The sequence below is a fragment of the Montipora foliosa genome, chromosome 11 (assembly GCF_036669935.1).
Source record: "Montipora foliosa isolate CH-2021 chromosome 11, ASM3666993v2, whole genome shotgun sequence".
NCBI lineage: Eukaryota > Metazoa > Cnidaria > Anthozoa > Scleractinia > Acroporidae > Montipora > Montipora foliosa.
The window spans coordinates 16,885,232-16,897,731 of record NC_090879.1 but is presented as its reverse complement, the minus strand read 5'-3'; the positions used below and the strand labels follow the sequence as shown (position 1 = coordinate 16,897,731).

General features: G+C 39.2%; 2 protein-coding genes and 1 long non-coding RNA gene across 3 annotated transcripts in view; 2 read left to right on the top strand and 1 right to left on the bottom strand.

Annotated features, from left to right (window-relative positions):
• LOC137974722 (uncharacterized) overlaps positions 1 to 301 on the bottom strand; it is a 1,774-nt gene extending 1,473 nt beyond the window's left edge. Inside the window, exon 1 of the long non-coding RNA XR_011117497.1 lies at positions 214 to 301. This is a non-coding gene — a long non-coding RNA (uncharacterized lncRNA). The remainder of the gene's footprint in view (positions 1 to 213) is intronic.
• Positions 302 to 349: 48 nt separating this feature from the next.
• LOC137974716 (ethanolamine-phosphate cytidylyltransferase-like) lies at positions 350 to 6,324 on the top strand. The gene is made up of 3 exons (XM_068821659.1): positions 350 to 1,337; positions 2,817 to 2,971; positions 4,975 to 6,324. Exons 1-3 carry the CDS (start codon positions 453 to 455, stop codon positions 5,096 to 5,098), a joined length of 1,164 nt encoding a protein of 387 aa, XP_068677760.1. The 5' UTR covers positions 350 to 452; the 3' UTR covers positions 5,099 to 6,324.
• Positions 6,325 to 9,127: 2,803 nt separating this feature from the next.
• Positions 9,128 to 12,500, top strand: part of LOC137974714 (uncharacterized) — a 12,089-nt gene continuing 8,716 nt past the window's right edge. The window contains exons 1-2 of the mRNA XM_068821657.1: positions 9,128 to 10,682; positions 11,741 to 11,913. Coding sequence (XP_068677758.1) covers positions 9,546 to 10,682; positions 11,741 to 11,913 — 1,310 coding nt within the window. The 5' untranslated portion in view covers positions 9,128 to 9,545. The remainder of the gene's footprint in view (positions 10,683 to 11,740; positions 11,914 to 12,500) is intronic.

Genomic DNA, 12,500 nt, shown 5'->3' with positions numbered 1-12,500 from the left:
AAAGTTCCATTAATTAGATAAAATGTTCACTCCGTCCTTTCTTAAATAAAAGTCTTGAAATATGGATCTGAGTTCAAAAAATAAGATACGATAAAATGTTCACTTAGTGCTTTCTTAAATTAAAGTCTATAAGTTATGGATCTGAGCTCAAAATTACAAACAAGCAATAGCAGACTCGTGATTGCTGCCACAAACAAATAATGACTTATTTACCACTGAAAGTTTTCACGGGTATTCTGTCTTGTTATGATTATTTCAATCTGCCATTTTATGCAAGCCCACTGATTAGAAGTGTTAACCGGGAAGACGTGGTACGGGGTTTGCAAAGACACCTCGTTCTCAGTCCTCCTGAGAATGAGGCTCTTGCAATACGTAGTGTTTTAGGTATCCATAATATTTTGAGACAACTGTCAAGTGTTTTACAAGAAGAAAATTATTCCTTGAACGCTAACATGGATAACCACGAAGTAGATCATAGCGAACAAAAACGCCGAAAACAGATCCGTGTATGGACCGACGGTTGTTTCGATATGGTTCACTTTGGGCACGCCAACGCTTTGAGACAAGCGAAATTGATGGGCGATGCCTTAATTGTAGGCATTCATTCAGACGAGGAAATCACGCTGCACAAGGGTCCACCGGTTTTTAACGAGCAAGAAAGATACAAGATGTGCAAAGCGATCAAGTGGGTTGATGAAGTTGTTGTGGGCGCCCCTTACGTGACAACAGTCGAAACTCTTGATAAGTACAAGTGTGATTTTTGTGTACACGGAGATGACATCACTTTGACGGCAGATGGCCACGATACGTATGCCGCTGTTAAGGCTGCTGGTCGGTACAAGGAATGTAAACGTACGGCTGGGGTGTCCACGACAAATTTAGTGGGAAGGATGCTGCTGATGACAAAGGAACATTTTGACAGGGCTCCCTCGCCCATAGGCAATTTGGACCCAGGTCAGGTGAGCGGAGCCAGTTCTGATCCATCAGCCAAGAGCCCCTGGACCTGTGTCTCTCATTTTCTACCAACCTCCCAAAGGATCGTTCAATTTTCAGATGGAAAGGAGCCCAACCCTGGCGACAAAATTGTTTACGCCCCTGGTGCTTTTGATCTCTTCCATGTTGGATTGTTAGATTTCCTGGCGGCTGCAAAGAAGCAAGGGGACTATTTAATAGTGGGTCTCCATACAGATCAAGTTGTTAACCGATACAAGGGAAGTAACTACCCAATCATGAGCCTGCATCAGAGAGTACTTAGTGTGCTTGCTTGTCGCTATGTCGATCAAGTCATCATTGGTGCACCTTACGCAGTGACCAAAGAACTCTTGGATCAATTTAAGGTATGACGTGAATAACAAAAACCTAGTTGTGGCTTTAGTAGCCACAAGTTTACTGTAGCTCAGATGTAGAGTTTTCAAACTAATAATTGGAAAGGTTATAGGTCTGACTGGTTCAAAGAACTCAGATACGTTCACAGAAATTCCCAAATTGTAAAAGTATTTTAATACATGTGATCAACATGATCCCATAAATACGTAAGATCTGTGGCAAAAACACCAAAACATTGTTACTTTCTGAACTGGATGTCTGTCTTCTCAGTTCTGTGTACTCAGTCCTACAATGATTGGGAATATACGTTGTGTAAAAAAGTGAGGTAATAGACCTTATTCATAAATGGCGGTCACATTTATAATTCTTTTGTCCACGTGCAAATTAGCCTACCAAGCCTCATTTTAGAGCAAGAATTCTTTTCAATTCACTTTAGGGTATCGAGGCTTGTTAGGCTAATTTACACTCTGACAAAAGAATTATAAATTGACCACCATTTATGAATAAGGTCTATGTTGTGTCTGGTTTTGGTGGATGTTATCTAATGTTATGCTGAGATTCTAGCACTCTTACTACTTCATCACAAACTTAGGAAAGTGATCACTAATTTCCTTTGTGCTTCAGAGATTACCAAATAAGCCACTTGGCTTTGTGTCAACTTCACTTTGAATATTATTGGTGTTAAAATATTTACCTGGACATCATGTTCAGTTGCATTTTCTTTTTGTAATTGAAGGCATGTTGAAATTCATTTTAATAAAAAGAAATTTTTCTTTCATGAAGTATTGATGAGTCAATCAAAACATATTTTTAGACATTTTGGTGTGTAGTATTGTGGAGTATTACTTAGGGTTTTCATGTATTTTGACGAGAAAAGTAGTCAAAGCGCAAAGAACAAGACAAAGTGTTCTGCATTACTACACACAAAACATCTAACATGGGATTTGTTGTCCAGCGTGGTTTGCAATCAGAGGATCCATGAAAAGAAAACCTTTTTCAGGAAAAAGGAAAGGAACTAATATTTAAGTGTGTAGTCTTTTAGACCTGGAGCACTAATTGGGTACACTGTAAACTAAAATCAACAAATTAACACAAATCAAATCAAATGTTGGTTTTTGGGGAGAAGGGAAAACCGGAGTACCTGGAGGAAACATCTCGGTGCAGATTAGAGAACCAGCAAAGTCAACCCACATGATGCCAACTCTGGGAATTGAACCCAAGCCTTATTGGTGGGAGGTGAGTGCTATCACTACGGCACCATCCCTGCACCCCTGTGAAAAGTGTGTAAGAGAAAGTGTGACACTTTTTGAGCAATAATCTTGTTGGGAAAATTTGATTGGTTTGGCAAACGTACAAATAACCAACAGTAAAAAAGAACTAAACTTACATTATCTTAGAAAATTTGAACTCATCTTGTGCATATTCTGTTCCATAACGTAATAGATTTAAATTACTCTTTAAAAGTAACTTTTAACTTGGATGTCGTTTAGGTTGACCTTGTGGTTCATGGTGAGACCAATGTCATGGTAGATGAAGATGGTAAAGATCCCTATAAAGTTGCAAAGGAAAAAGGAATTTTCAAAGTGGTTTCAAGTGGCAGCCTTCTGACGACTCGTGATATTGTTGAAAGAATTATTAAAAACAGGTTTGTGCTATTCTCCAATCCATCAAGTTTACCTCAGGGCCCAGTGAAACTCAGTTAACAGGTACTCGTTTGGATTAGCATTAAGGTGGCTGGAACCAGTTTCACTACTTTTGAGGACCTTTTCATTAGAAGGGTTGTCACTACAAAACTGTATCACGTAAAAGAAATCTTATGGTACCATACCAAACACCAATTATAACTTAACAAAATGCGCTCAATATTTTGACGTAAAAAGGTTCCCATGGCAACATAAAAGCTCACCAAAAACACCCTATATTTTGTCTTTACTTGCTTATATCGTAAAAACGAACTCGGGGACCCCCATTTTTTATTGTTAATAACAAAGAGGGTAAAATTACTGAATGCTGATTGGTCAATGAAGAGGGTATTTTTTCTTAATTTTGCTTGAGAAGAGGGCAAAATTACTCGCTCACGATTGGTCGAGCGCCAAAAATTCTCGCTCCTGATTGGCTGAACGTACGTCTTCCACATTCAGTTGGTTTCTTCTGTTTGAGCAAAACAACTTCGTCTTCATCGAAGTTTGTCTTTTAATTCGCGCTGCATTCGCCGAAAAGGCATAAAGATTAAGAACTAGCTTCAAAAGATGATCTGGAATTTGAATTTTCGAGTGACAAGAAGAAGGGCAAAAGTTTTTTTTTGATGAAAAGCTTAAAACTTGGATCGACTTACATGGCGCCCGGCGTAGCGGGATTGTGTGGTTGAAAAACAAAATGATTCCTTTCGTCAAGGGCTTTCAGTTTACCACGACATCTTGCAGCTCAACGAAAAAGGTCACAGAACAATTTGCCATTGACAGGAGGAACGAGTACCTCAAATTTGGTGGATTTCTTTGGACAAACTGTTTGCTATGTTTACGGATGCGTATTTGCAAGTGGTAAAAACCTCTACAGCACAGGTGAATAAAATAAATTGAAGCTTAACATTTGGTTTAATCGTTCTTACAGTTGTTCACGAATGAAACTCGTATTTTCCTCTCGAGTGGATGTAAATAACAATCATCTATACTCGTTTTGGACGCAAAGAACAAGTTGACTTGCTTGTCAGTTTGTCACTTGTTTTGCTTCCGAGCGAACGAGTGTTTCCGCTTAGCTGTCTGTTTTTCGAGGTGCCTCAACAGTGTTAAGAAAATTTTGCCCTCTATGTTATTAACAAATTGCCCTCGTCGCTGCGCGACTCGGGCAATTTCAGCAACTTCTGAAAACACGCGTGATATTAATCCTTAATTTTACGAGGACCCATTGCGATTACCTATACAAATTAGTAATTAGCAATTTGAGATAGGACTATCTGCAAAGTTAAAAAAAATTCTTGGGAGCCAATTCAGGGCTACCTTAAATTTTCGAAAAATTAAGGTAGCTCTGAATTGGCTCCCAAGAATTTTTTTTAACTTTGCTGATACTTCTATCTCAAATTGCTAATTACTATTCTACAATAAAAAGTGGGGGTCACCGAGTTCATTTTTGAGATATAAGCAAGTAAAGACGAAATATAGGGTGTTTCTGGAGAGCTTTCATGTTGCCATGGCAACCTTTTACGTCAAAATAATGAGCGCATTTTGTTAAGCAATAATTGGTGTTTGATGTGGTACCATAACGTTGCTGTTACGTGATACAGTATAGTAGTTATAACCCATCTAATAAGAAGGTCTCTAAAAGTCGTGAAACTGGTTCCAGCCACCTTAAATGGCATTAACTTAGTACAATAAAGTTGGCCTCAGGATTAAAATCAGTTAGATTTTGACAGGGTATTGTTACATGTATGTTCACATCATAGATGATAGTGACAAGATTTTAAAAAATGCCTGATTTTCTTATCGTGATTCTGTGCCTACAAATTCTTCAATCTGAATATACATGTAAACAAGGTTTTAAAATTCAGAGTAAACCTTAATAAGATTCACAAGCTTTTAGTTTCATCTGCAAATCTTCATCAATTAGTAATTAAGTTCATATACTTCAATGTCTGTATTTGTTGGCTTTCAGAATGTTGTTTGAAGAACGGAACAGAAAAAAGGAGAAGAAAGAAGCAGATTGCTTTGCTGCTATACAAAAACAGAAGACTCAAAAGCAGGAGAGAAAGGCACTTGAGGAAAAAGAAAATGTGTAACTAAACAAATTCAATTTAATCATCTTATTGACGAGAATGTTTTAGAAAAGTACTTTTTAATCATTGCTTTGCATTTAAGCAGACTGGGAGGTTAAATAAAAGTTATTTAATGTAAGCTCATTCTCCACACTCAATGTGGCTTACTTAATTTTTTAATCAATTAAGAATTTTATTAAATGAAGGAGCAATATTTCAAACTCATTAGCCTAGGTATTATTATTATTCATGACATTTTAAGAACAAAATTAGATGAAGGTCATGTACATGATCATCAGAAGTAACAAGTAGTTTTATGGATATTTGTGAGGTGTTATATTATCTGTAATGGTAACAAATCCAATCTGAGCAACATGGTCGCCAACATTCCTACCTACAGTGTTGGTTGTTTGTCGGTGATCTGTCCAATGTGTCGCTTGGATCAGATTTGTTACCAATGAATTTGCCAGTTGAAATTCGCAAAGTTATCCTACACATTCATTTCACACATACATAGTTCATGCATAGTTTAGTTTTAGTTTCCTTCAGGTAGAAATTCCTTCTGAGCCCAGCTGTTCAAAAGTTGATAAAGGCTAATTATCTGCAATTAAATAGTACCACTGTCGGTATTACTAACAGAGGGTTCAATTTTGTCCATCAAGAAAGGTTAACCATGTAATTTTTGGCTTATGGAAAACAAGTCCAAATTGAAGGCTTAAAACCTTTTTGAATCGGAAAATAAACTGCAGCTTTTAAGTTTCCAGTAATCTAGGATTAGCTTAATAGTTATTGGGCTTTGAACGATTGGGCCCCAGTGTTTTGGGTGTATGTTTCTCCATACATTATAAATACCAGTAGTTTTTCCCTCCCTGAAAAATGTGTCTTTCCTGGAGGAGATTAAAATAATTGTAGGAAACTAAAACACTTGATAAAATGGTTCTGGCGAGGGAATTGCATGCGGAAGCTGCTCATGTATCAAATTTGTTCCGACAGGAATTTGTCTTGAAATCAACTGCACATACTTAACTGATTAGAGTGAAATCAACTGCACCCTACTATGCCAAAAATTTTCGTTTTACATGTAATAATTCTTGCTTTCAATAATTCCAGTTATTTTTTTTTAACTGTTTGCACTTGATTTCATTGGTTAGAGTAAGAATATAAAAACCACATTATCTGAAGGCCTGGAACAAGGTTGTTTCCGCATGAAAAGTCTTTTTCTGAATTAAAAAGATTGTTTCATTCCGTCATGTCATATTGTATTTGATGGAGTAAGCGATTCCTTCTTCTCATACTTGGTGCAATTTTCACATAATTCCATTTTTTCGAGGAACCTGAAATAAAAAGGAGTTCTTGAACTTTAATTTCTATTTTTGAATTCATTTGAAAGTAGTTTGGAGACAACTTCACCCCAACAGTCTCACAGACTAACTAAAAATACAGCATATTTTAACTTGACGTTTCAAAAGTACTGGATTCTGATCTGAATTGAGTAAATACACCTGTGTCGTGTTTTCTCACACCAGTACAAATCTTTATCTGAACACAAAGGTGTTGCAACATTTCCAACATTAAACATTAAATGGAGGGCTATGATATTGATATTGATTGTGATATGTTTGACCCCCCTTGAAAATGGGGGAATACAATAATTGCTTAATAACGTCTGACATGTTTGTTCCGTCAACTGACACTAACACTGAAAAGACCAATCATATCTCTCCAAACATGCAAATCGCAAAGGTAATGAATGATACGAGTAGAATAATTTATTCGACAACATATGACGCAAAATAACACAAAAAAAACATAATACAACTTCAACATCACTGGTTTCTTGGAATACTGACAATAGCTATTGACGTGACACAGTGTCCACCAAAATGCTGCTGCAGTTGGACAGGTCACTTTTCCCAGGTGACTCGTTACAAAACTCGCAGTTATGAAAAATTGTGTCCATATTAAACTGCGAGGATCACAGTTTCACATGAAAACCTTTAGAAGTGCTAAACTTAGGCCTAAAAATGATGTTTGGGGCAAAGGTTAGCCAAATTGAAGGTTTTGGGTCGCTGTAGTATGGGTAAGTGATGACCTGTAACGAGTGACCTGTGGAATGTGACGTTTGAAACCTTCCGGCTGCAGTTACTTTGGCCTAAAAATAACGCTAACCTTTACCATAACCTTATTGTTAGAAATAGGTAGGAAGTGGGGGGGGGGGGGGGGGGGGTGTTACTTCGCATATGGATCTGGGCGTGTTGGCGGGGGGGAGGAAGTGACCTGAAATATATATTTTTATATTTCTTCGCACGCAACCCTAAAGGAACCTTCACGGCTACATTCGCCCTTGTCACACGGCGGCCATATTGTCCCGGGAGACCAAAAAAGCTTTGTTTTTCCACGCCAAGCCTCGCAGTGGAAACCATGGGGGTGAGGCTTGGCGTGGTAAAACAAACTTTTTTGGTCCCCCGGGACAATATAGCCGCCGTGTGACAAGGGAGAATATGATGGGGTTTTGCCCAGAACTGGCAGAACACCTTAAGTGAGACCAAAATCCGAAATTTACACCCCTAAGCGAGGCGACGAGCATCGCTACCGTTTTCATTTTGATTTAATTTGTTTATCAGGAGTATGATTAAAGATCGAATTGGTCTCCATTCAGTCCTATCAACAATTAATCGTAAAAATTACAATTTCTGAGAAAAGAAGAAGAGCCCAGTTATGAAAGAAAGGGAAAATTTGCATTTAAAGACTGACAAAGGAGGGGAAAATTGCTCAATGTCGCTCTGAAAGCAAGCAAGAAAGCCCCAATGGGCCTTATTCGCGTGGCGTCCATATTGGCCATAGAAAATAGATTTCGTACCTGAAGCCTCGAGTTGAAATGTTTGGGAACGAGTTTCGGTGCATGCGCAAAACAAAAGTTTGGTTTGGTCGCGACTCAACATAGTCTCCTTCGCAGCCGCTCGGGCCGGAGTCACGCAACGCTCCCCTTAATGGGAGCGTTGCGTGACTCCGGCCCGAGCTGAACTGATTAGAGTTTTCTACCCCATATGAACCATGTGAGCGTTAGCCATACTAATGGAAATGGGCCCACACAAGGACAGAAAAACTCATTGAACCCACGACCTTCGGGTTAGATCTAATCAGTTAAGTCTGTTTGAATGTGATTGGTTGATTTAAACTAGAACTTTGAATGTCATTGGCTTATTGAACTGTCCGATAACAACTTGGCAAGTGAATTAGTGGAAAATAGCACCTTTTTAAACCAATCACAAAGGAAATTGTAATTTTTATGATAAAGGCATTTAAAAAGCAACACTACAAGTTGACAGTAAAGAGAAATTCAAGGCGTTTTTACATTTTTTGACTAAAAAAGATGAATCAGTAACGACAACATTGAAAGCATTTTTATTCATCATTAATTCTACCCTAGCAGATGTAAAGAGCTCGAGAGAAAGGTGTTTGGAAGAACCGTTTGATGCGTGGCTTGTTGTTTACCGAGATGCGCGGGTGCCCCGCAAATACGTACCTTGCTGTTATTTATCTCACTTTGCGCAGCTGCAAAATTTGCGCACTTAAAGTTGCCCGGCTGCTTGTCCACGCATTCCCTAAGGTTACCTTTGTTCAATATGCTCTCATTTACTACCTCCACAGAATGCAAATTTTTAAAAAAAGTTGGAAAAAATGTAATACGGCCAAGGAGAGGGTCTCGCATTTAACAAAATTGATAATTAATAGACTAACTCTCAATTTGCATGTGGCGCTTGTTTGCACTTTGAAAGAGGTCTTCTGTTATTCCGCCAATCCAAGGTTTATAAAATTCTTGCTTCTAACACAAGAAATTGAGTTGGTGTAAAACCAGAAAGAGCTGACGTCTGTGTTTTGACCGCGAAGAGCATGTATTTCTTGGGATCTTCGAAGGAAAGCCAGAGTTAGATTTGTCAACAGCGGGTTGTTTGGAACTTTTCCAAAAACCTGCAATGATGAAGAAACCCACTTTTCTGTTAGCCGAGCTTTCAGGTTCATAAGCCTCCACACTGAAAGGTCTTTAATAGTCAAATAAATATAGAACGCAAAATAAGACGGTAAAAGGCGAAAGTACTTGAAATGCACGCTGACTAACAGCATATAAACAGTCGTGTATTTACGTTTTCTTCATTAATTTTTAAAAAGCCTCGTAGCACAACTGCAGGTTTCCAAACAGTGTATCGTTGGAAAGATGGATTCTGAAACGCAAGAAGAAACTCCAACTTCAACGTGCTGCATTGCTGTATGTTTTGAACGCATTATTTCTAAGCTGATTGAGGCAACTCCAAAATACATGTATTTTATCCTGGCGGCTGACGGCTGAGTCACATATCAGAAGTGCCTGCTTTCCTTATGCGAGTTTTTCCACTTCCGAGCTGGAGAGAAGCTCGTGCAAGAGTGTGCTTTAGAGACAAAAAAGTGAGGAGATTGAAAGTTTGAAGGCAAGATGGCATTACGATTGCATAACACAAGGCGTCTAGACGACAACACGACCTGTTTCAGTTTCATCTTTGAAGACTTTTCAAGCATTGGAGCAAGTGTGTACTCGAAGCCGTTCAATTTCGCCGCATCAAGGTGGCGTTTGCAAGGCGGCATCAAAGGAGGAAAGTTCGGTGTGTTCTTAAGGTGGCTCGGCGGTGGCCAGTACAATGATAAAGTAAAATGCAAGATTCGATGCACATTAGAAGTTATCAATAACAGGGACCCGTCTAAGTCTGTGAGAGCTGGGAACGCAAACGACGTTGACGAGTTTCCTAAAGTTGGGTTCGGAGTCGGCTGGAGTTCCTTGATCACAACAGAGGAAATCCAGAGGCTCGATTCAGGGTTTTTGGATGAGAACAGTTTGTTCGTTGAGATCAAATGTTCACCTGTCAATATTGTTTTTGAAGACAAATTGGTTATAAATGTGTCATCTCGCACAAGCTATGTCACTAGCTCAAAGTTTTCTTTGCACGGGGAAGAATGGTATCTGGTGCTGTACCCAAAAGGAGAGCCAAGAGACAACAACGAACCAAATGCTGACTTTGCGGCTGCATACCTGCATAGGGAAGAGCCTTCCATGTTAAGATTCAAAGCCACCTACTCCATTTATGTGCGCGGAGGTCGCGAAGTACAAGTGACTCATCATTTCTGCGACAGCAATGCCAGCACAGCGTTTGGTATCGAGAAGTTTGTTCGCAGCAAAGATCTTAAAGCTATCTCTAAAGGAGGCATGGTATCAATCGGTGTAAAGATCACAAGCATTGATCCTTATTATTATTTTGGTTTCGACACCACAAACTGGTCTCCACCCAACAACATGGGCAATGAGTGCTTCATTGATGATGCGTACCCTTTAGCATTCAAACCCGGATCCAACGATAAAAAAACGCTGGATTTTAGCTTAATGTTCGATCCAAAGAGCAAGCACGCAGATTTAGAAGATAGCGCGTATTACGTGAAGATTCAGTGGAGTGTTCGTTTATTTTGCTTTAAGGATGACAACAGAAGCGTTACGGGGAACTCGTGGGATGTTCCCGGCAGAAGTGCATTCTGTTTTAGTCAAGATGAGATGACTATGAACACTAGTTTGGAATTGAACGAGGTACATACTAACTTGAATAACGTATTTCTAACTATAAAAGCTCAGGCTGTCGAGATCGCAGAAGCCTCCAGAACTGAACAGACTGACGGCTTCTTCCCACTTCCCTTAAGGTGCCCCTAACCCCAAAATATTTGTTTCGCTAAAATGAATCTTTGCGCCTGTTCGAAACGCATTGCGGCCATTTTCTTCCTTTTTCTAACAAATCCTGCCTTTTGCAGGCTTACAAGACTTGCGAAAAACCAAGCATCTTTTGTTCACGACCGAGTTTAAGGGGGAGTGGCTCTATTCCTGACTTGACGTCACAATCTACTTTGCATGCATGTTTAGAAAGAGGTAATTACTGCAATGTAAATCAGTTTTGTGACGTCAAATCAGGAATAGACGTACTCCCCTTCTGACTCGGTTGTGAACAAAAGATGCTTGGGTTTTCGCAAGTTTTGAAGCCTATAAAATGGCAGGATTTGTTAGAAAAATGAAAAATTGGCCGCAATGCGTTTCGAACTGGTGCAAAGATTCATTTTAGCGAAAAAAATCGACTTTAACCTTTTCAGTTGCCCGCACACAAAACCAGAAACGAAACAGGCCTTAGGCCTGTTGTGAACACCATGTTTACCTTACAGAAAACATGAAAAATCATGTTATAAGAGAATATGATGCTGTAGTAAGATATAAGACCTGGCTTACAGCTGTACAGATGTAAAATGTTCGTTAAACTCAGCGGAACTTGCCGTCTTTAGTTTATGGAAAAAAGTGAGGGTTTTGTCCTGAATGGATAATCCATCTAAGGCTTCTCCTTTTTGTAATTTTTATCTCTTGAGTCAATCTTCTAACGGCGAATTCTTGTTTTGTCCCATGTTTGATATCTCGAACATATTCCACCTGCTGCTCTGAATCAGAAACTAATTCACATTTACACGGAACGCTTATATAGTGACGTTTAAGGTGAATAATAACGCTCTTTTTTCATAATATCCTAGGTAATAAACCCTTACAGCCCGTAACGCTTATATAGTGACGTTTAAGGTGAATAATAACGCTCTTTCTTCATAATATCCTAGGTATTAAACCCTTACAGCCCGTACTTGGATGATGAGAAACATTTGTGTGTTCAGTTGATGATTAAAAACACCAACGAAGTTTACGATCCATTATTGATTAACTCGGACAAACACAGCGTCGCAAAGCTGAGGGAGATGAACGCGCAAACAAAGGCAGCAGTTGAAAAGTTTTGGTAAGAAGACGTCATGATTCGCAGGTTTAAAGAACGACCTTTCAACACTCACGGTTTCAGGTCTCCTCTCACAATCACACGGTTTAACCTCTAAATCTCACGATTTCCCACAATGAATCGCAAAGTCGATGAATACATCCCAAAAACTTTTTTAAAAAATGAGCGCATGCGCAGCGTGTTAACATTAAGTGAAGCTATGATCTTCGCAGTTATGAACGCAATTTTTACAATTGCGTAGAGAAGCTTGAAAAATTCAGGACTTCAACGGGGTTTGAACCCGTGACCTCGCGATTCCGGTGCGACGCTCTAACCAACTGAGCTATGAAGCCACTGACGTTGGGAGCTGGTCATTTGTGGGTTCTAATGGTCCCGTGAGCGTCGCACCGGAATCGCGAGGTCACGGGTTCAAACCCCGTTGAAGTCCTGAATTTTTCAGGCTTCTCTACGCAATTGTAAAAATTGCCTTCATAACTGCGAAGATCATAGCTTCACTTGATTTCATATCCGCAGTTCATATATGATTCATTTCGTACACCATTTTATCAGTGTTAACATTAGTTGTATGTATGCGTTTGACTTTTTCTTAC

Bases quoted from the DNA above. Each gene is read 5' to 3' on its own strand.
- LOC137974716 (XM_068821659.1), top strand. From the start codon at position 453: ATGGATAACCACGAAGTAGATCATAGCGAACAAAAACGCCGAAAACAG. The intron at 1,338-2,816 runs GTATGACGTGAA...GATGTCGTTTAG, and splicing joins AACTCTTGGATCAATTTAAG to GTTGACCTTGTGGTTCATGG. The intron at 2,972-4,974 runs GTTTGTGCTATT...GTTGGCTTTCAG, and splicing joins GAAAGAATTATTAAAAACAG to AATGTTGTTTGAAGAACGGA.